General features: G+C 42.1%; 1 protein-coding gene and 1 non-coding gene across 5 annotated transcripts in view; one reads left to right on the top strand and one right to left on the bottom strand.

Annotated features, from left to right (window-relative positions):
- Window positions 1-24,088, top strand: part of PARD3B (par-3 family cell polarity regulator beta) — a 985,082-nt gene that overhangs the window by 920,151 nt on the left and 40,843 nt on the right. For all 4 annotated transcript variants that reach the window (XM_081813815.1, XM_081813816.1, XM_081813818.1 and 1 more), the window contains one exon: window positions 11,815-11,894. In XM_081813815.1, coding sequence (XP_081669941.1) covers window positions 11,815-11,894 — 80 coding nt within the window. The remainder of the gene's footprint in view (window positions 1-11,814; window positions 11,895-24,088) is intronic.
- LOC115937921 (small nucleolar RNA SNORA62/SNORA6 family) lies at window positions 6,214-6,366 on the bottom strand. Its single transcript, XR_004073123.2, has one exon. It is a non-coding gene; the product is annotated as a small nucleolar RNA SNORA62/SNORA6 family (small nucleolar RNA).

The following is a 24,088-nucleotide window of genomic DNA, read 5'->3' as shown; positions in this document are numbered from 1 at the left end:
CTGTTCTTTGTTTAGGAACTAGAGCTACAGTAACTGGAATGATCACTGCCAACCTATGAGACGGCATTGAGAGTGGACTGAGTTCACATCTTGGCCTTGCCACTGTATGAACTTTTGGCAAGTTGCTTTAACTTTATCTGAACTCTCCTTCTCTTGTGTGTAACGTGAGGCAGAAATGGAAATGATAGCATTAATTCTAGCTCATGATACGGATCACACAGTGTTACAGAAAGTCATTTCTTTCTAGTCATCTTTTTTCTAGTAATGGGACTGACTGGAACCTGCCCAAGGACTGAACTAGGAAAAGAAAACATTATGAGAAGCTTGAAATTGTATGTATGTTTACATTGTTTAGTCTTTATAAATGCAAGTATATTTTAAGTATACTAGAGAGCTTTCATCACTAAATATCCTTTATAAGACCTATTAGTTAAAAGAGATAGTATGAACTCATAAGAAATAATATGAATAAACTGTTATGTCATTTTATGATTTGGCATATTTTGAGGGTCAACTTTTTTCTTTTAAAATGAGTAAGAACACTGACTGTCACAGAGTATAATAAAAATAAAACAGGGGTGCCTGGGTGGCTCAGTTGATTGAGCATCTGACTCTTGATTTCGGCTCAGGTCATGATCTCAAGATTGTGGGATCGAGCCCCGCATCAGGCTTCATGCTCAGCATGGAGTCTGCTTGAGATTCTCTCTCTCTCTCTGTCTCTCTGTCTCTCTCTCTCCCTCCACCCCTACCCTGCTCACGCTCTCAATAAATAAATAAATAAATAAATAAATAAATAAATAAATAAATAAATCTTTTTAAAAATAAAACAGCTGAGGCATAAATAACTCACACATAACATCCAAGAAATGAGTCAAAACCAAATTCAATAAATATTGGATACTAGCAGCTGGTGATTAATGTTACTGACTGAGACCCCACTAAATTCCTGTTTACTCCATTCCTGGAAAATATAGGACACGTAAACAGATTTATTAGGGTAATGTTTTTCCTAATACCTTCTCTTCATTCTTTTCATCAGAAATTGCCTTCTCTCAAGTAAAAGTTTAGATTTCAGCCAGTGTTGCAATATCTCTATTTGTAGGTGGACAGATGGGGAAAGGAAATGAGATGGTGTCTGGCTCTTTAATTAAAGATGGAGAGCCAGAGTGTGCTCTTCACGCTCACTGGCAAGACACATATGCACATGTGCGTGCACACACACACACACACACACACACATACACACTCACTCACATGCAAAGTGCATCTGATAGATGAAGCCAAATTTGTAAAATTGTATCCATAATCATAGTTTCTATGGTAACTGTATCTTAGGCCCAGGCACAAACAGAGCTGGGCAGGAGATGTCTGATTTTATTTTCTCTGAAGACAATCAGAAGAGAGGGAATTCAGGTTATCAAGACACCATGGCCCAGTGTACATATGGCTAGTATTTGGGTCATGCTAGCATAAGATTGAATGCTGAAATCCCAATGAATGTGTTATAATTTTATAATGTTGCAGATTACTTTGCTGTCTGTCATTCAGCTTTAAAGTAATTATGTTACAGATGTAGGGTTACCATATTAATGAGGTGGAAGCAGTTAACTTAATGTGGAAACTATATGCAAAATAACTTTTATAAATGTATGTAAGTTAGAAGGGACTTTAAGGATTTATTTTTACTCCAGGATTTTCCAAGGGAGGAAAATATAGGCACAGAATGGTTAAAAGGCTTCCCCAAGAGTTATTTTTAAAATATTTTTATTTGCTGTATTTTCTAAACTAGCAGATGTTCTAAACTAGTCTATAAACTGAATACCCAGTTATTTGACAAAATTACTGAAATTAAATTAGAGAAAATAAACACTTCAGAAATAATGGTTTGAAAGAGTGTGTGTACTTTTGCTTCTCTAGACAGCATATTTCTAAATACATATCTCCAGCATAATATACTTCACATTGCCAAAGAGAAATCATTTACAACCTATTTTGATTAGTTTCTTTTTGTTTAAATGAAGTATGGTGAGTTTTGCTCCAAATATGTAGCATTTCAGCAGAATGTCTTCATATTAGAAGATGCTCAAAGACAAGTTCCTAAGTTTTTTAGACATTTTCATCATGTTGTTTCCTTCAAAAATCTTCGAGCCAGACCTATAGCTAAGTAAGAGGAATGTAATTAAAAGAAAGCTTCTGGAAACTGCTTAAAAATATCTGTCATGTTACCAACTTGAAATGAAAGGCGTGTTTCCTAAAATGGCATCTAAATTTTTATACTTTGCATCTTAATCTTATGATGGGTCTGGCAGCATGCAACGCACTTCTGTGTAACGGATCCGAGCAGGACCTATTTGTAAATGAGGATGTCGCATACAGGTGAATCAGCCAGATTGCAACTTTGCGGCACGTTTCTGTCACAGCAGCTTTTAAACTTCCTCAGGAAAACTGACTTAAGGGACATAAATGACAACATTGGCAAAAATGGGTCCCAACCTGTGGGAACTGGGAAACATGTTAATTTTGAATTGTTTCCACTTTTTATCATCAGACATTTGCAGAAAATCTTGTGTGATTTATTCTTTTATTTGTAATGAATTGTTAAAACATGTTTGAAAGGGCATTAAATCTTCCCCACTGCCATTAATCTGCAAATGGGAGAAATCGGGGGTTAAATGACCTCTTTAGTATATTGCTTTGTGAAACTGCTGATTCCAGCAATACTGAGGTAGAAATACATACTAATTTAAGGAACCCTGAATGTAACCAGCAAGCTCCTTGCTTTTGTAGAGAAAAGACTAATAGCTTTATATTAACAAGGCTCTTAACATCCCAGCCAGCAGGCATTGAGTGAATGAAATTGGGAGAACTCCCATGGACTAAAAGCATCTTAATTCAACATTCTGCGTACACCAGACCTTCCTGATAGGCCGTCAGAGGCTGTCATGAGCCAGCCAAACAGGATCACCACCGCAAGGCACACCAAGCGTGGGCCTCTCTGGTTGTTTTTGAATAAGCTCTCTGAAGTTTCTCTTCCTGAGCTTTATTAGTAGAGAAAGATAAATATGCCCCAAATCTAAGCGTAAGTTCTAACATTACATTGTTTTGGAAAAGACTAGGTTTCCCTTATGGCTTAAGTCAAAATTATTTCTATCAGACATATATTTAGGTCATTACATTAAAAAAAAAACAACCTGCTTGATACCAAGTGGGATAAAGGGCTTCTTTAAAAAAATTAATTGGATCAAAGCCGCTGACCTTATTTTTTTATGATGAGGGAAATTACCTGATAAGGAGTGCTGGAAGCAGGAACATTTCTGAGTTTTACTGCACACCGAGCAAAATGAGAAAATGAGCTTATAAATGCCTGTGCCTGTTCTCTTTCTCCTCACTCCCTCCTAAAGTGACCTGACTTCCTAAGGACCTAGCTACAACTTATAATTAGTTTATCTTTGGCAATCCTCTATCTGCAAATTCCTACCCTCAATTCACAGCTATTTGCAAGAATCTTGGTACCCGACACAATAGTCCGTATTGCTACTATTTCTGATTAGGATATAAAAGTTGATCAAGTTATAGGAGGAGATTAGATAAATTATGATTTATCCATATATGGGATGTTATGTAGCTATTAAAATTTATGTTTGTGAAATATATCTGGTAGCACAGCAAAATACCAATAATAAATAGTTGGGGGAGAAAACTATATGCCCTTAAAATATGTATATATTAAAAATGTTAACAGAGGTCATCTTTCAATGATTTAGGGAGAAAAATCAGTTCAATGTGTTTTTTAAATGATGGAACACAAATTTATTCCCATCATTTCCATTAACTAACACCGTGTCCCTGAGGGAGAGGACTTTTTCTCATCTCTCTGTTTTAGAGTACATAGCAAATGACTCCACTTAGGAGATACTAACAAATGTTTATTTCCTTGAAAGTATTAATCTTATTTTCTCGGCGTGATAGCATAAGACAGTACAACCAGTGTTTGGTTTTGGTTGTTTTGGGTTTTTCTTTCTTTTTAGGGGGAAAGCGATAAAGATTTTCAATACTGTGGAGTCCTGCCTTCTCTCCCCATCAATCCACAGAAATCACTCTCGATAAAGCACCGATCACCATCTCATTGCCAATTCCCACAGACACTTCTGCAGAACTTACGTTAGTCACTGTTCAGTTACAGAGAACAATATCCACTCTAGCTGGTTTAAGCAAGAACAAATTTATTATGCCATACTAATGGGCTTACAGAATCTCAAGGACAGATAAAGAAACATAATCTTGGCTAAGCTTTCAGGAATGATTTCTCAAGCCATGCTACAGAACCAGGCTACCAAGGGAGCTGCTGCCACCTCTCTAAGAAAGCTTTTGGTTCCAGAGCCACACAACAATGCCTGTCTCAGGAGCCACCATAATTGGGAAAGTGCCACAATCAGGAAGCCATCTTTAGTGCTGCCAACTCCAAAGCTAGCTACAAAAGCTACGCTCCACCCCAGAAACCTGCAATGACACATCTGCTAAAACTGCCAAGGAAACCAAACACATCTTTGGTCACTGTTGCCAGAATAAACAGTGGAAGTGTGGCCACTTCCTCAATGGCCCATCTTAAATCAGACCAGTACACTGACTACAAGGGCATTCTGGGAAAGGCCGGTCTAGCTTTCTGAGCCCGGTAGTTCAGGGTGACGCTCTGCAAGGGGGGAAGGTTTGGGTAAAGCCTACCAACATACCATATTGACTACAGACCTTTTCTTACTGCAGTTCTTTTATTTTTTATTTTATTTTTTTTAAAGATTTTATTTATTTATTTGACAGAGAGAGCGCGCGAGAGAAGGAACACAAGCAGGGGGAGTGGGAGAAGCAGGCTTCCTGCGGAGCAGGGAGCCCGATGCGGGGCTCGATCCCAGGACCCTGGGATCATGACCTGAGCCGAAGGCAGACGCTTAACGACTGAGCCACCCAGGCGCCCTCTTACTGCAGTTCTTGACTGCTTTTGACACTGTTGGCCACACCCTCATTCATGGAATGCTTTTTCTCTTGATTTCTACGATAACACTCTCTCCTAGTTGTCTTCCAGACCAACTACTGGTCTAGACCTCCTCAGATTTCCTCCTGCGTTCAACTTGTGTTTGTCTGCCCCTTAAATTACAGTGTTCCTAAGAGTATTACTGGTATTATTTTCTGTTTCCATTGCGTGTCTTTTCTTCTATTCTGTGTCTACAGATTCTCCCTGGGCATTCTAACTCTTTCCCAAGGTTTTAGGTACCATCCATAGGCCCTGTATTTCCCAATTCTCCATCTCTAGTCCAGGCTTCGGTGTTGCAAACTTTTACACTCATTTATCTATGAGACATCACCATCAGATGGCCCATTCAAGCTTGGTATATCTAAGTATCCCCTCCTCCCACTGTACCCTTGCCCCTAAATCTCATCCTCCCTTATTCCCTCTTGGTGATGATTACCAAGTCCACCTAGTTGCTAAGCTCAGAAAATTGTACATTATTCTAGGCACATCCTTCCTATTAATCCTCAGTCAGTCCTACTGAACCTGTCCCCCTTAATATTCTTATATCACTCCCTTGCCTTTATCTTTTTTCTTTTTTTTAAGAAACTGTTTATTTTCTGCCAACCTTAGTTCCATTTTGTTTGCCTTTGTGGAAGAGCAGCTTAAGACCACCCGGTGGTTGCTCCTACCCATTCAGTGGCCTGAGCAGTGGGAGCTGTGGACTAGTCTTCAGTGACCGGCTGAGCACTCCGGTCCTCAGGAGGAAACTGCTGAAGAGGCACGGAGGGCCCCTGCTTGCCTTCAGACCAGTCTGCGACCTCAGGTTGAATAGCAGTGAATCTAGGAGCTGGAGCCATCCATTCACGCTGAAACTCCTCCTTGGTCACAGCCTTCTCAGCAGCGGCCTGCTCTTCCTTTTCAATCTCTTCAGGACCCTGTAGAAGTAGAGATCAGACATGACCGCCCATGGGTGCTCACGGGAAATGGTGCCATGCATGCGCAGAACCTCCCTAGCCAACATCTACCACAGCAGGCCCACTGAGTGAGCTCCCTTTTAGCAGGATTCATCAAGGTGCTCTGAAAGCAGAAAGGCCCAGTAATACCTGAGAGGCCCAGGCAGTTAAGAAATATGGAGAAAAGCAGGAGAAAACACAGGTCATTTGAAAATGTTTTCATTTTTTCTTAAAGTTCTGACACATTTGAATTGTACTTGTAGCCAGAATTACTATGGAACTCCACCCATTGGGCCAGAACCCTTGGTGGTGTTGGTAAAAGATTCACCCCTCATGTAGCATGCTGCCTGTATTTGTGAGTTCATTGGCCAGCCAGTGGCCTCACTCCAAGCTCTAACAGTGAGTGGGCCTTTATCTTTTTGTATATCCCCTAGGTTAGGCCTTCATCATCTCTGGCTCAAACTATCACTGGAACCTCCACACTATGGCAAAAGTAATCTCTCCAACCTGTAAACATGTCCCATCACTTATCAAGTAGTCATTCTCAATGACTTCACCATCACCTAAGGGTCAAACCAAGTTCCTTGGCATGGCATACGAGCTCCTCCAAGATGTGGCCCATGGGGGTATCTCCAGAGCTTGGACTCTGGGTCAGACAGACCTGATCTTTGTCACAGATTTTCCATGCACTAGCTATATGACCTTGGGTAACTATTTAGTTTTCTCATTTAAAAAATGGGCCAACCATTGGGGTTATGGGAAAGATTGACTGGGCTGATGAAAATAAAACATTTAGCATTTTGCCTGACAAACAGTAAATATCAAGTAAGTGTTAAATTGTAGTAGTGATCAAAGAAAAACCAAATAAATGGATGGATAGTTCATGTTCATGGATAAGAAGACTTAATATTATCAAGATGTCAGTTCTTCCCAACTTGATCTATAGATTCAATGTGCTGTCTGCCAAAATCCTAGCAAGTTATTTTCTTGATTCTAAAGAATCTTAACAAACTGATTCTGAAGTTTATATGGAGAAGAAAAAGACCTAGTATAGCCAACATAATATTGAAGGAGTACAAAGTTGGAGGGCTAACACTACCCAACTTCAAGACTTATTATAGACCTATAGTAATCAAGACAGTGTGGTATTGGTGAAAGAACAGACAAATAGATCAATGAAACAGAATAGAGAGCCCAGAAATAAACCCAAATAAATATTTATTTTTGCATCTGACAAAGGTATAAAGATGATACAATGGAGCAAAGATAGTCTTTTCAAATGGTGCTGGAAAAACTGGACATTCAACATGTAAAAAAAAATGAATCTGGGGTGCCTGGGTGGCTCAGTGGTTAAGCGTCTACCTTTGGCTCAGGTCATGATCCCGGGGTCCTGGGATCAAGCCCCGCATCGGGCTCCCTGCTCTGCGGGAAGCCTGCTTCTCCCTCTCCCACTCCCCCTGCTTGTGTTCCCTCTCTCACTGTGTCTCTCTCATCAAATAAATAAATAAAATCTTTAAAAAAAAAATGAATCTAGACACGGACCTTACACCCTTTACAAAAATCAACATGAATCACGACCCAAATTTAGAATGCAAAACTATAAGACTACTAGAAGATAACATAGAAAATAAATCTAGATGATCTTTGTTTTGGTAATGACTTTTTTAGATATGACACCAAAGGCAAGATCCATGAAAGAAAGAATTGGTAACCTGGACTTCATTAAAATTAAAAAGTTCTGCTCTGCAATAAACACTGTCAAGAGAATGAAAAGATAAGCCACAGACTGGAAAAAAATGTTTGCGAAAGACACATATGATATGATAAAGGACTGTTATTGAAAACTACAAAGAACTCTTAAAACCCCATAATAAGAAAAGACACAAACCAATTAAAATATGGACCAAAGATACCTTAACAGACACCCCAACAAAGAAGATATACAGATAGCAAATAAGCCTATGAAAAGATCCTCCACATCATAGGTCATCAGGAAAATATAATTAAAACAACAATAAGATATCACCACACACCCATTAGAATGACCAAAATCTGGAACACTGACAACCCCAAATGCTGGTGAGGATGTGGAGCAACATGAACTCTCATCCATCACTAGCAGGAATGTAAAATGGTACCACCACTTTGGAAGATAGTTCAGCAGTTTCATACTCTGACCATACAACCCAGCAACTGTACTATTTGGTATTTACATAAGGGCATTAAAAACTTATCTTCACACAAAAATCTGCACACAATGTTTATAGTAGCTTTATTATTGCTAAAATTTGGAAGCCACCAAGATGTCCTTCAGTAGATGAATTGATAAAGTGGTATATCTGGACAATGCAATATTATTTAGCACTAAAAAGAAATGAGTTGTCAAGCATGAAAAGACATGGTTGGAACTTAAATACATACTACTAAGTGGAAGAAGACAATATAAAAAAGGCTACAGACTGTAAGATTCCAACTACATGACATTCTGGAAAAGGCAAAACTATGGAAACAGTAAAAAGACCAGTGGTTGCCATGGGTTTGGAGAGAGGGAGGAATGAGTAGGCAGAGCGTAGAGAATTTTTAGGGCAATGAAAATATTCTGTATGATACTCTAATGATGGATACATGTCATACATTTGTTCAAACCCAACAGAATGTACATCCCCAATAGTGAGTCCTAATGTAAACTCTGGACTTTGAGTGATGATGTGTCAATGTAAGTTCATCAGTTGTAACAAATATAGCACATGGTGGGGGGGTGATGATAATGGCGGAGTGTGTGGGGCAGTGGGATAGGAACTCTCTGTACCTTCCTCTCAGTTTTGCTGTGAACCTGGAAGTGCTCTAAAAAACCAAAGCCCATTAAGAAAAAAGTTGCCATAGTGGCAATAATGGCTATAGCCCTAATAGTCGTGGTGGTGTTGCTATTATTAGTATCCTTTTCCTTAATAGGCTCTGTTTCTTCCTTTACCAAAATCTTGACTTTCCCTGAAAACACAGTGCTTTTCTTTTTTTAAATGCCTCCATATTGTTTCATTTTTGTTCTTTCTACTTAGAATGCCTTCTCCTGCTACTCCTACACCTTCTCCCCCCAAAAACTTCTCATTCATATTCAAGTTTTCGATGAAGCTTCAACACCCATATGAAGCTGTCTTCAACTCTGCCAAGTGGACTTTGGTATCTGTTTCTTCAGACTCCTACTGCCTCCTCTCTCATGCTGACACTCTAGCAGTGATCTCATTGTACCGTAATTGTTTGCAGGCCTGTCTCCTCTGTATTCAACGTGAAGAAGAAATCCAGCCCTTGTTCATTCCTTTAAATATATGGCTAGCATGGCATTGGGATACAGTAGGTGCTCAGTAATGCCCAACAACCACAGTAAAGTCCATGATTGCATTAAAGATGTCATGTTAATAGAGAAGCATGGTATATGCACAATATAAATATAATAATTAAATATCTACACATTTTGTGAAGAAGAGAGTAAGTTTTGATATGGAAGCATGCCACCCATCTTTGGTCTATGTTCTGCTACTTCCGTGCAGCTTTTCCTGACACCTCCCACTGTCACCTGTCCTCACCAGTGTCACCTGTCCTTCTGTTAGTAACAGCCTGAATGGCATGGGATCACACGTTGTCCTACATCATTCTTTAATTATTTCATTTCATTTCTGATGCTTGTTTTCCCAACAACACTAGAGCTTCCCTAAGATAGGGATCATCCTACGTTTCATATAATCTCTTATGCTGGTAACTCACCAGAAAGAAGAGGCACCTGGGTGCTGCCTCTGAGAGACACCAGAATGTGGATGGCCGCCATTGGGCCAGGCCAGTTCTGCCTAACAGTGCTGAAAGTATTAACTTGGAGTTTTGTGGCCACCAGAAAAAGATCACTTGTAAATGTCTAGAGCCATACTAGGGATACATACGCATAATGCCCAACAACCACAATGAAATGATCGTCAGCATAGTCTTGGTATTCATGCTAATTCTTCCTCCATAACCAATAGGTTAAAAACAAAACAAACCTTAGATAGAAGTGGCTGAGGACAGGAACTCTATCCTTCCCTTCTTTTTCTGTGCCATTTCTTTATCCCCTGTTTGTCTGATACCATCCTTGTCTCTGATCTTTGTTAGAAAGGTCAGTGGTTTAAATCAGGGCTTTTATCCTAATGCAGAGAATTCTCAGTCTCCCTGCAGTTGCTTCTAAGTTTGTATGTGCAATCTTCATCCTTACCTCAGTAATTCACTGGACTCTTGCCCACTCAAATAATTCCGGCCATTCCTGTTCCATGTATTGGTGAAATATAAAGAAGTTTTGCAGGACACACTCTGAAGAGCCTCCTCTAATAATTTGACACTGGAAATAGTCTTTCTTACTCTAAATGAGTGTGTATACTTGTTTTGTAACACCTCTCACAATAAACCCTCCCTACACACACCACCCAAGCTGGGATGGTGGTTTCATAGAGAGCTAGAACCTTTGGCAGGAAGAAAATAACTTGCAAGTTGAATACTCCCTAGAAAAATTTCCCTCACTGACTTGACACCATTTCTTCCTGTGCTTACTAGCAAACTTTCCCTTCCCTCTTATAATGGTCCAGGTGTTCTGTTTACCCTTTCCATGCCCATTCCGTGAGGGCTAGCCCAGCATAAGAGCCAGCACATAAGCGAGCCACAAAACCACATGTGTTGACACGAACAGGTGATGAATTGACAAGTCAACAGTACTTTTAAATACCTGGATGCGTTCATCCTGTTTTTGATTGCTATGATAGATGCAGAAGGACTACGTATAAAGTCATTACATTCACAGAACTAGCACGCTTTATTGAGAACTTACTGGGGCCAGGCACTGCTCTTCAGAGTCTCAGAGGCTGATGGAGGAGACCGGACGAGAGGTGAACACAGGAAGTACAAAGGAAGGGAAAAAAATACTAAAGATCAACCCTAGTTAGAAAAGAGTCAATCACTTCTCTGTGGTAGTTCCTAAGGGACAGAACTAAGTGAGGTTTGGGTGAGGGAGGGCTTCATGGAAGCTGCGAAGTAAACAGTTGTTTGTCACTAAGCCCTGTTAGTAAAGAAAGTTTTCATGGAAAAGGTACTTTTAAAAAATACGGTCCTGGGGCACCTGGGTGGCTTAGTTGGTTGGGTGTCTGCCTTTGGCTCAGGTTTTGATCCTAGGGTCCTGGGATGGAGCCCTGTGTCGGATTCCCTGCTCAGAGAGTCTGCTTCTCCCTTTTGTGTTGCTCTCCCATTTGTGTTCTCTCTCTCTCAAACAAATAAATAAAATCTTAGGGGGGAAAAAAAAACACTGTCCTTGTCACAGCCAAGAGGAGCCTAAAGAGACATGACTAAATGTAATAGGGGATTCTGGAACAGGAAAGGGGTTGGGTAAAAATCCAAATCAACTGTGGGCTCTAGTTAACAATAATGTATTGATATTGATTCATTAATTGTAAGAATTGTACCCATACTTACGTGAGATGTTAGGAATAGGGAAATTGAGTTCCAAGAACTCTGTACTATTTCTGTTTTTCTTTAAGTCTCAAACTGGTCTAAAAACTAAAGCATATGTAAAAGGAAAAAAAATGGTCTTATAGCCTACAGAATCTCCCTGGCTTGGTGACAGGAAGGGGTCAGCTTGACAATGACCCTTTTTGAAAGAAGTGACTTTGTTGTGAAATGCCATGTTTGTGGCTTGATCATCAGTTCCTATAGCAATAGTGAGATCTTGCTTGCTTTTCCATGGTTGATTTTTGGCAGGCAGTAGCAGCTGATTATAACTTTGTAATGCATTGTCAGTAACCAGGGTGTATAATGGATCTTCATCTCTAATTACTTTTCTCTCCACAGGTGTCTGGAAAGGGTCCAGATGGGAATGCACACAACGTCCGTTTTGAGGGGATGGAGAGACAGTACGCATCCTTACCCAGGTAGATCACTCAGGGGTCTCCTATCACCAGCTTACCTACAAATAATGTCTTTAGAGAAATCTACATGAAATAGAAATCTGGCTTTGAAATGAGGAATATGTTATAATTTCCCCCACTGCCGTCTGTGACAACCCTCGTGCCATCTTCACAACTGTGCTAATAATTTGAACACTTGTTGGGTTATTTTTTAAGGGAAGCAAATAGTATATCATTGCAATTGAACATGTCAGCAAGAATATTGGATACAGAATGGAAATCCTAAGCCATTGCTATAAAAATAGTATTGAACATCCTGCACCAAGCTGAAGGACAATAAAATAGTAAATCCTCTGTCCTAGCAGTTACCTCCAAGGAAGGGTGAGCCAGCCTTAACCTTGGAGCTTCGTGTGGGTGTTAAAAAGCTGGAGAGAAATGTGAACCTGGGAAGATGTTCTTTGCTTGATTTAGAATCTGACCAGGTTCGCTAGGCAGTCAACAAATATTGCTGAGAGGCGCAGACACAGTGGGGGAAGGAAATAATCGCGTGGGAAAAGTTCGCTTGGTGATTCTGGCCCAACACGATCCACTTACACTGTAACTAGACACCCCTGAAAATGAGATACAATTCTCAAAGGCCTGTGCTCTTATCTCTGAGATGAAGAATAATTTGGGTCTGCTATCAGTAGCCCATGACAAAGAGGAAAACTTTCCAAGATTATGTCTAGTGCAGCTACTATGGGAGTGAAGCAAGAGTGTGAGAAATCCTGAGTTCGGGGGGCGGGGGGGAACCAAACAAACAAAGAAAGGTTAATGCCAGCCAGAAAACTGAAATGTTATGGAATATCTCCTTTTAAAAAGAGGGGTGAGGATCTTAAATAGAGCTTTTTCATCAAAGTGGAATTGTTGAAGTGTTATCCCAGTGGGAGTTACTGTGTTGAGTTTCACATTGGCTATAATTCTGTGTGTGAATTTACAAAAATACCATCCTGGATCTTGCAACAGGCATAGCCTAAGTGACCATCTGCTCTTATAAATAGTATGTTGATTTTCAAAAGTAATAAAATCTCAAATCTAGTGGAGAACCAATTGTTAACACTGATTGGGTGGGATACTCTAACTACAATATTTTAAAAGCCTCTATACAACTGTATCTTATTTCTCTCCCTGTTTTCTTTTTTTGTATGTTGTCTTATAGTCTTTTCTCATTCTTGATTTCTTTCCTCTCTTTATTTTTCTCTGGCCTAGTATTTTGTTTTCATTTAAAAAAAAATGGAAGTCATCTCCAAAATTTGCTTTAAATATAACATTTCTGGCTCTCAGTGTTGAAGTGTATGGAAATTGTGGTTAAGGCAGATGGAAAGTAGTATGTTCTTATGAGAGGGAAGAAAAAAAGAAAAAACTGGAAACAGTTTACCGTCTTCCTGGCCAACTTGCACCAGACTGCGGAAATGGATTTTTTTTTTTTTTGGTACAAATCAAAAGCACAGAAATAACATTGAAAACCCTATAAACTTCACTCATTCATTTCCCATATATCTATTAATCATCTACTCCATATCAAGCCCTGAGAATCTGGAAACTGGAGACATGGTACGAGTCCATCCTCAGGACCCTACTCTCTCAGACAGGAGGCAGCAAATCAACTTTTTATGACAATGCAACAAATGCTTAGTTTAGTAATTATTAGCAGAAAGTCCTCTGAATTTCCAACTCCTATTTATTTTTTACTAGTAAGCCCTGAAATGCTCAATCGTAGCTGACTCTCAACAAGTCTATTTTAGGATTAAACATTGCAGAGGGAGTTTTCTGACAAAGGCAATACATTTATGCTGTTTGTGGCTCTGGAGTTATCATCACAATGCATGAATTGACAAAACCCTGCCAGCCCCAAGATTATAACTGTAGCTGGAAGGGAAGCATCTCAGACGAAAAACAATTTTGACCAACGGTGCACTCACACGTGCGCGTGGTGGTAGGCATCGTTAGCTAAGGTTTGCTCCTGCAAAGGTAGCTGCAGGAGCAAACAGACCTTTGTGGCTACCTGGCAACCAGCAGTCACCATGATGGACAGTAAATGGAGCTCAGACAAATGCACGAGAGGTCCCTGCTACTAGTTTTCAAATGGAGGAGTTCCACCTCAATTTTCCATCTCAGCATCTCAAGGGGAGATGCAGAGCATCCTCACCGATGTGCCTCCAATCCATGGGGGGCTCCATATTTACCCAACAAGATGCAGAATGCAGAGGCAGGGGACCCACTGCTGATCCAGCTCTGTGTGCCAGCGACATTTACCCTGGCTTTCTAGTCTCCCCCACCCTGGAGATTTTACTGTTCACTAGACTGAATCACAGCAACTCCACTGCTCTCTCCCTCTGCCAGAAGAGGGTAGGGAGCGCATCTCTGTAGGCACCGCATCCCCACTTTGTCACAGAGGCAGGGAACTTTACGATATTTATGGAGTTAGATTTTTAATTAGAAGTAGGAATAATTCAGGGGCGCCTGGGTGGCTCAGTCGGTTAAGTGTCCGGCTCTTGATTTCGGCTCAGGTCATGATCTCAGGGTCGTGGGATGGAGCCCTGCACCCCGGCTCCGTGCTCAGCAAGGAGTCTGCTTCCCTCCCTCTTCCTCTCCCTCTGCCCTTTCCCCTGCTTGTGCTCTCTCTCTCTCAAATAAATAAAATAAATCTTAAAAAAAAAAAAGGAATAATTCTATCTATGGGAAGTTGGTGGCCAACCTTACAGTGGACTAAATGTGCTCCTACCTGATTTGGTTCCTATGAGGTTTGTGGAGAGCATCACAGGAGTTTTTAAGTTAACTCAGTAATGCTGATTTGTATGCCAAATTTGGAACCATTGACACACAGAAGATGTACACACACCCCTCCCGCGCCCCCCTTCCCCAGGCAGGGAGTGAGCTAGTAGCCCGGGTCAAGGAGCCCCCTGCTCTGCTTTCATGGAATTCAGCCATCTTTAAAGTGGGCTCATGCAACCTGCTGCCAGGCTAAAAGTCACTTCCCGCAGTAAAGCCAGAGCCCTAGCCAGCCCGGGAAAAAGACAATTCCTAGCACTTGGTAGTTAGGATGTTGCCTAAGACTAAGGGCTAAGGATGTTAAGTATTACTGTTAAGCAATGTTAAATCTTCTGCCTCTGAAGAAAAATGACTTTATTTCTTGTCTCCTGAGTGTGGTGTTTTGGAAAGCAGAGCGCGGTTGTAATACAACCTCGCTAGCGAACACCAGGCTTTTACCAGGACCGATGTTTTACCATCCTGTCCAGCCCCCCATGCTGTCTGGTAGTAAACACAATGAAATCAGCATTCCCTTCTTCTTGCCCGAGTGAGACGATGACTCACTCTGAGTGAGTAGGGAAGCGGTCGTTTCCTAGGCTGCTCTAATGTGTGAACATCAGTGTATGTATTTTTGCAAGCAGCTGCTTGTTCACTTCAGCCTCCCAGCCCCGCTCTGTTTTTACAGGCCTCCTTGTGGTCAGTCCCTCTAGCAGAGAACGTGCTACTCGCCCATCCCAAGCCTCCATTGTTCCCACCTGGCCCATCCCTGGCCCCACGGGATCCCATCATTCCTTCTCTGCAGATGGTTCAGTGCATCAGCACATGATGTTGCTCTTCCGGACTTGTAATCAAGTGTTGAGTCCTAAGGAGTGAGCAAAAACATCTCTTCTGTGGTCCTATGTATGCAGGCGGTGAAAGGTTGCTGGAAAAACTCATAAAAATGCCTTCATTGGTTCCACTACAAACTGCATATTATGCAGCCCCAGCTGGGCCCCTGCTGCTGTCCAGAATTCCTTTTAGTCGTGCTGTCGGCTCCGTTGACTATCCCACAGTGGCCGTTCCAACCCTGTTCTACTCCCGTTAAATTCTGTGAAGATGACTAAACCCCCCAAGCCCCATCTCTAGAGATGACCTCACTTCCTCTCCTTTATGACCTTGAGACACTCAACATGAGCTCCTCCACTTCTGCCCCCCACAGTTCAGACTTGCTGTCCTCACTGACCACACTTCCTGAGGACAGACCACGAGAGCATGAACTTGGAGTCAGGCCATAATTACAGCCCCAGCTCTGTCACTCATCACCTGTGTGACCTTGGCCAAGGGATCTGACTGCTCCAGTCTCAGTTTTTGCATCTACGAATGGGGATGGTCTTAGGGCCTCTGTATGGGGCTGGTATTGAGTAGTAAGTACAGTAACATAAGCAAAACCCTTAGTGAAGAGCCTGCCCGACATATTTTAGGGATTTTTTTTTTCATAGTGTTAGCTCTTTTTAATTTTATTTCTGGGGAAGACGTGTTTCTTGAGTGAGTCAGTCTCATACAACAGAGCTCATTCCTGCTGGCTTCTCGGAGATCCTGTGCCATCAACTACCCCTCTGTTGGCTGCATCTTGAAGTCCCTTGGCAGTTGCCTCCCCCAACCCGCCGCCTACACTGTAAATGCATAGGTTCAGGTGCACAGTTCTTTGAGAGCCCGCAGCATGGACAAGGGGAGAGCCAACACCTGCCTGGCAATACGCTGGGGGTATAACTGAGACTAAAGGATTAGCCAACTCTGGGGAAAGACCAGTGGTCCAGATGGTCAAGAGCAAGAGGACATAGCAAACCAATCTGATCTGAGTAACAAGCTGTACTAATGGACATGCTGGGAGACAGTAACTCCTGTGGGTAGGGAGTTTCACATGAGGCTCAGGTGGCAGGACGACCCCATGCACTTGACTCCGGTCCATCAGAGAAAACAAAGACCTCCCCTCCACCCTCCTCCTTCCTCTAGGTCCCACATTTCCTACCTTAAGAAGAGTGGCTCATCCCTACCGGCTCTATTTCCACACCACCCACTGGCACGGTAGCCTCTTGCCCCGGGCTTCTGACACTGACGCTTCTGGCCGATTCTGCCTCTATCCCTCCCCCCGTTGCCGACACCCACCGTGTAGATTCTCGCTGAGCAGCTGCCTTCATTCCCACAGATTCAGTTCTCACCACTCTGACGATAATTCCAAAATGGACCTGGCTAACCTTCCTATCTCACTCTTCCTGAGACCCCAGTTACAACCGCCTGCTTGACACCTCCATCCTTCTACCTCCAAGATAGTTCAGAGTTCCCATGTCATGTTTCTTTAGCTCCTCGTACTTTTAACTTCCATGACATTTGTTTGACACCTTTCTAGTGCCACTGAAAACCGCCTAGATTAGATTATGATGCTTTGCTGTCCCTTTCCACCCCTTTGGATTATAAATTCCTCAAAATAAGGGATATTGTTTTATATCCACCATGTTTTACAGCCACCGCCAGGACCTAACACAGGACCATGTATGTAACAGGTTTTTAATACATTGGCATATGGATGAAAATAGATTTGTTTTTGTATAAGTAAGTGATGGGCAAGAATTTCTTCTGAATTTTCTTGACCATTTGTTTCAGGATGCTGTTTTCTAATGTAACACTAATTTTTCATGAGAATGTCTCTTTTCCCTGGAATCTGTAGAAGTCCAGACTTCTAAATAGTCAACTCTAAATGAGCATTTAACATGTGCCAGGCACTGTTCTAAATGCTTTATGTCTACTGACTTACGTAATGTTCACAGCAACCCTGTGACTCCAAAGCAACCCTATTATTATCCCCATTTCATAAGCAAGAGCACAAGTACAGGGGCCCAAGTTCAAGAGCTAGAGATGGCAGAGGTGGGATTTGAACCCAAGCGGTCTGGCTGCAAGTTTGTACATTTAGCCTCTGGAACTAAGGTTATCCAGCTCAGAATCAGAACCAAACTCTGTGGGGGTGCATCACTGGCTCAGTCAGTAGAACATGCACCTCTTGATCTTGGGGTTGTAAGTTCAAACCCCACATTGGGTATAGAGATTACTTAAAAATAAAATCTTAAAAAAAAAAAAAAAAGAACATCCTTGTTCTGTAGAATTACATACTGACTGACATATTTAAAGGTAAAGAGTCATGATACATGCAGCCTAAGCCCAAATAGTTAAAAAATATAAAGTTTACAAAAAAAAAAAAAATCAAACTGTCATTATCACACTCCCTTGTATCATTTGCTCACCTTCTTGTCTTTCTCCCTCAACTGTAAGTACCTTTGAGGACAGGGACTATGTCTTACTCATCTTTGTATATGACAGAGAACATTACTAATATACAGGTTAGGTAATGCCTTTCAACCATCTCTGTAACGCTGTCATAAAATCAATTCTTTTCCCATCCCCTTGGGTCCTGCCCTTGAAATATGAACAATTTAATGCATAATTGCTAGATGAACATTAAGCAATATACTTTGTCTACCAAAAAGAGAATCCTATTTTGTTAGAACACTCCCCAGAGTTGAAAAAGCAGTATCTGCAAACTGGTACTTTGGTTCTTTAAGATTAAGAATAATGTCCACCCAGAAGGAAAAAAAAATGATAAGACATTTTCCGGTAGAAAGCTGCGTGAGCATTCCCGAGGACAGAGAGACTCCCTTTCCCGAGATTGATGCGGGACAGAGGCCTGCTCAGGCTGTACTTGGCTCCCAGTCCTGATGTTGCTCTAACCCATATTACATAAATTACTTGAGGGGGAGAAAAATGTGTCTCCGATTGTCTCAAGCAGCTTTAACTTGGCTGTGTAATGAGAAGCAACATACTAGAACTGATTTCGGGTAGAAAGAGCAACTTTAGAAGGAGCAAACAGCTTATGCTTGCTTCCTCGGAACCCAAAATAAACTTGCTTCCTAAGTGTGTTCCCAGTGTTTTCGTGTTGGGTAGGATTGTGTTCAGATCAGAAGAACATGCCATAAGAACATACTTCTGCTTTAACATTTCAGTTGGTTCATTTTGTCGGTTTCAGCTTTCCTGTCTGCATATGCTTTTGCCCACCCAGTAAGACTCAGTCACAAGCACGCAGCTAATTTTGAAGCTTGCGACCTGCACCCCGCCCACTACATGTATTATCCCTGACAGCATTTTATCTGGGCCTCCTCTATGCCCTCGACTGTCATTTACCTGGCTGCCTAAAGACCTTCTCCCTCCCTGATTGCTCTGGTTCTCTTCGAGGGAGCTTCTGCTCTGCTCACAGCTACTCAGTGTTCCTTTGCCAACCTTGCATTGTTTTATAGCACTTGCCAAGCAGATGGCAATGACATTCGAGTCCTGCAAAGATTTCCACCAATGCCATGGGACTGGTCTTTGCTGAAGCTACGCTAGGGATTGAGTGAGGGCAATGAAAACATGAGCGATCGGCACATTAGGTATATATGTGTGTGAGCGTGTGTCCGGTGTGGGTGGGGCCTCAGCCATCTGGGCCTGTGGAGGTAAACAAAACCTCCATGCTGCCTAATTGAGTACTTTTCTCTGCCACAGAGCCAGTTTGTCAAATAAGAGTTTTCATGAGCATATATGCATTGCTCCCAGCCAGCATGGCAGCAATCAGATGTCCAGCCCGGGTTTGAGACCATTGCAGGGACTCCTTCTCCGCAAGGCACTAGACAGGGGCCTGGTGCACATCAGCTAGATACAGCTAATCATGGCCCGTCTTTCTGACACCTTCCTGATGGCACAACTTTATCTGAACTGCCTTTCCGTGCGTGAAAGGCCACCTTTTAGTGCTTAAGTCTGTGATCACTGCCCTGACTTTGGAGAGAAGCTACGATGAGCTAAAGAACCTGTCTAGATCGTATCTCTTGCACCTGCATATGACAGAACGTAATGCATTTTGAAAATCGGGGAAGGCGCTGTTACCCCACCAGATTCCATCCCCTCTCCTCTGGCTCCCTGCGCCGAAAATCTAGTCTCTGCTTGTCCTGCTGTGCCGAATCAGCTACCTGTTTGTCTCGTCGGACACTGCCTCACTCCATGCAGGGGACAAAATGAGGAATTAGTGGCGATTTAGTTCTTTGTGAGATGAAGGTATCTCCATTGTCGACTCAAACTTCCTGAAAAATGCAAAAAACCCTAGCCTGTAAGACCGCCTCAAGATGCCGAACAGCTGAGATCAGGGGGTTAATGCTACTGCCATATCATTTTTATGTCACTTAGTTTCTCTGATAAAAGTCCATTTTAATCAAACTTTCCATCATTTCCTTGTAGCCAATATATCCTTGATGCCAGTTAGAATATTTAATATTAATTATTCAGTGGAAGGCCTCCATTATGAGTTTAGTTAGACGATTAGTGATTTAAAACACGTTAAGGCCCATTACGGTATTGATGTCCCCAAAATAGTTTTCACTGAATCTTGATGGACCACATATATTAAATTCCACAGATCTTTCCTTTTCCCTCCTTGTCCCTAGAAAATTCTAAACTATGACATGTCTGTTCGTTCAATACTCCTTTTAGACAAGAAGGGTGTGCCTGCTATTTCAGCGGCGCCAACTGTGATATTACCTTGAACTTGAAATGTGTTAAGCTTGGTAAACGGACTTCCATGTTTTCCCTCCTACACCTATTTGAGTTTTAGCATTTATTTCCCACTTTTTCAGCCAAAAGAAAAGAAAAGTTTATTTTGCGCCTAGGCCTAGGTTTAACCCTGCTCCATGGAGAGGGTTGCTCTCTGTAATTTCTCATGGTCTTTGGTTATTCTTGATGTTTTCCTATTGTACTGTCACCACCATCTGCCGCCAGAAGCTTGGATGGCCCTGGATGACCGTGGTGAGTTTCCTGACCCTGCTGAAGGGCTTTGCATGATGCTCTCACTCTGCACCTGCCTCCCTCTGTTCTTTGCAGCTCTCCAGCCATTTGCTGCCGTCCCCTGGCCCAAGTTCCTCAGTTTGTCCTGGTGTCAACCTACCGCAGGCAGAGATGCTCTGAATAAACCAAGTGTATTAATTCATTACCATATCCGGTTTGTATGTGTGTGTGAGGGCCATGTTTTATGGTTCTTTAAAATGATATCACACCGGGGCGCCTGGGTGGCTCAGTTGGTTAAGCGACTGCCTTCGGCTCAGGTCATGATCCTGGAGTCCCGGGATCGAGTCCCACGTTGGGCTCCCTGCTCGGCAGGGAGTCTGCTTCTCCCTCAGACCCTCCCCGCCTCATGCTCTCTCTCTCTATCTCATTCTCTCTCTCAAATAAATAAATAAAATCTTTAAAAAAAATGGTATCACATCACTCAAACGTGCAGGCATCTTGGATAAAAAGCGAGTGCCTCCCCAAATGCATGAACACATGATGTCTTCAGCAGGCATAAATAAGAGTAAAATCAACAGGTTTAGTTTCCATTTTTATTCACCAAAATCTGCCTGCAGATGGCTTCAAAGATGCCATACTTACTCCTAAGCTAGCCAATTGTGTTTGAAAAGGAAATCAAACCAAGAACAATGAAGGCGAAGGCAGACGGGGCGTGATGTAAGTGTGTGCAACGCCTACCACGCGCCATGTACTTTCTGCGGGTTGTCTCACTTTCTACTCACCATCCAATTGGGTAGGAGTCATTAGGATGCTCATTTTGGAAAAGGAAAAAAAAATCCATCCTTGAAGTGGCAAGATCAGATTCAGGATTCAAGCTCAGTTCTTTCTGGTTTTCAAGATCTTTTTTCTTTCAATTTACCTGACCACTAACACTGACAAGTTAGGGAGAAGGTGGAATACAGCAGCTTTTTTCTCGAGTAACATAAGTTCATGGGAAGGAAAATATCTGGGGCCATATTAGAAATGCATTTGTTGTTTCTTAGGGCTCCAAAGAACATGGGAAATGTTGAAACCTGCAGGTGGTGAAAAAGTAATAAAATACAATAAGACAAATAATAGGGAATTTATGGGGAAAAAGAAAATTGCTTTTGAAGCATACCATTTTTCGTCTTATATCACCGTTTTCCCTGAGTAAAAACAAGATAGCCACATTTTCCTTATGGCAGTTATTCTGTTCCTATCAGGAGCATAAATAAGGATGTAAATGGCTCCACCTAGGGCTGCACGGGCACAGAGGCTGAGTACCCCAAGTGCAAGTACCCAGGTGGCCCTTCCGCGGAAGCACTTGTCATGGGGCATCGGGGAGGAACCAACGCTTGCTAAGCATTTATTGTGCTCTAAGAACTCTGGTGCATACTTCGAATCTAACCTCATTTATTTCTAGCAACAATCCTGAAATAAATTTTATTATCCCAATTGATGGATGAAGAAACTGAGGCTCAAGATCCAAAGTGATAGGGTCAGGGTTGCACATAGAATAAATGGCAGGCTTTGGATGTGGTCTAGCTCTTTCTACCTCTGAAACCTCTAGAATCTTTACAAATCAAGTTGTCTTGTGCTAGGCTGGCTGAAAACAAGTAGGAGAAAAGCATTCGATGGCCGTCCCTTACTGAGGCAGCCCTCGCCGTGCTGACCCCGTCCTAAGTCACTGCTGTATGTAACTCTAAGACGTGAAAATGAACAAAACCCTAACAGGCATTCAAAATTACGAAGAACAGCAACCATGAGCCACAGAGCTCCCCTTAGTGTATATGAACACCCACCTCCTTCCAGCTAAAAAAAATCTTTTAAAAAGTGCTCTTTGTTAAAGACAACCTCTCTGTTATGCTCGTGTTTAAAAAATAACCAATTGGTTCCACGTGAGCAATTTTCATAGCCAGGAAAGTATTGTTGCTTCTTTCACAGCATAGGCCTGGCAGCTCCTCAGGGGACATGGCTGCGGTGTAAATGCCAGATAGGGATGGCATCAATTGACTGTATTGCTTCAAGTCCAGAGAAGAGAGCTTTGGCAGTCAGTTACCACAGAGGTGCCACACGAGCCCATCTGTGCCCTGGATTTCATGTGACACAGGCCCCCTAACCTCAGTCATTGTGCCAGGAAATACCTTGGTCCAGCTCCATTATTTCTAGCAAAGGCAAACATTTGCAATACAAATGTGGAAAGGGTTGGTACAAAAAGAGCAGCATCCAGAATGTGTTCTTGCTTAGATTCCAAGTCTTCAGTTAAGCCTGGAGAGAAGTGGTTCAGGCTTGTCCCAGTAGAGGGTTGTCCCACCCAACAATCAGCAAAACTGCCCCTTGTGGTTGAACATGGAATGACATGTCAAATAGGTAGGAACCTGGCAATTCTCCCTGGCAGCTCTCCACAGACAATATGCTCTGGGGCATGAGAAGTCGCCTTTGAACCTCGCCATTGCTTGAAAGTGAAGACAGGGTGGTGACTGCTCAGATAAGGTTTCTGCCCACTAATTGCTTGCGTGTAGCTGAGGCAAATGCACGCCCATTTCCAGAAATGATAGTGTCTGACAGCCTGGGTTTTACAAGGTACCGGAAAGAGCTGTAATTGTTGCGGGAGAGGTTTAAGATGGAAAATAAACACGTTGAGCTATTTTAAGAAGGAGCTTGCCACAATGAAGTTTTTCTTCTGGAAACAGTCCTATAAAATCAGGATCGGAGTTTGTGCTTGCTTGATCACTTTCCCCTGATCCCCTGTTGGTGCCTTTGACAATTTATGCTAAATGGTCTAGACTGTGTGACACCCTTTTATGCTTTTACATTTTTGGTTTTTATTTTTCCTAACATCCAGAATCAGGTCCGTGTATAAGCCAGAGCTTCTAGCCAATATTCTATGAGTAATTTCCAGATGTGCCACATGTAATGTGGCCAAGATAACGGGAGGACTGCTTTCTGTGGATTGGTTATAGACAAGTCACTTACATTATCACCTTGTCAACAGCTTGAATTCCATAGTTTGTCCTTTTTCTGGTCACTTCCTTCATATCTGATTTTTTAAAAACCCAGTTTAGTCCTGAATTGTTCAGAGCTAACTGTGCAATTTTATTAGCCTAAACAGATGAGCTTAAAAAGTCATCTATGCTTACTTATTCCTTCATTCAACACCTATTTGCTGACTACCTGCTAAGTACAATACACTCCATAGTGCTTGAAGATATAATAAGAAGCCCACAAGACACGTCCCTGGACAAGGAAACTTGTAACCAAGGGGAAAAGATAATAATTGTACAGTCATGAAAGAAACATAAAATTTCAACTCTGCCCCTTACGAAAAACAAGAGATACGTGATTCCAAAAAATATGGCAAATTGGACTGAATCAAAGGAGGAAGTGACACCTGAGCTGTGACCTGAAGGAGGTTAGAGAGAAGACATAAGGAACATTCCAAGCAGGGAAAACAACATGTGCAAAGGCCTTGTGGTAGGAGAGAGCACAGTGAACTGAGAGACTGAAAAAAGGCTGGGAAGGAGACTGCAAGAGCCAAGCAGGAGAAGCAGGTAAAAGTCAGACCATGAGTG

Source organism: Leptonychotes weddellii, chromosome 3 (genome assembly GCF_054177405.1).
Source record: "Leptonychotes weddellii isolate Sample4059 chromosome 3, ASM5417740v2, whole genome shotgun sequence".
Taxonomy (NCBI): Eukaryota; Metazoa; Chordata; class Mammalia; order Carnivora; family Phocidae; genus Leptonychotes; species Leptonychotes weddellii.
The sequence above is the reverse complement of the archived record's forward strand: the minus strand, read 5'-3'. Positions and strand labels throughout refer to the sequence as shown.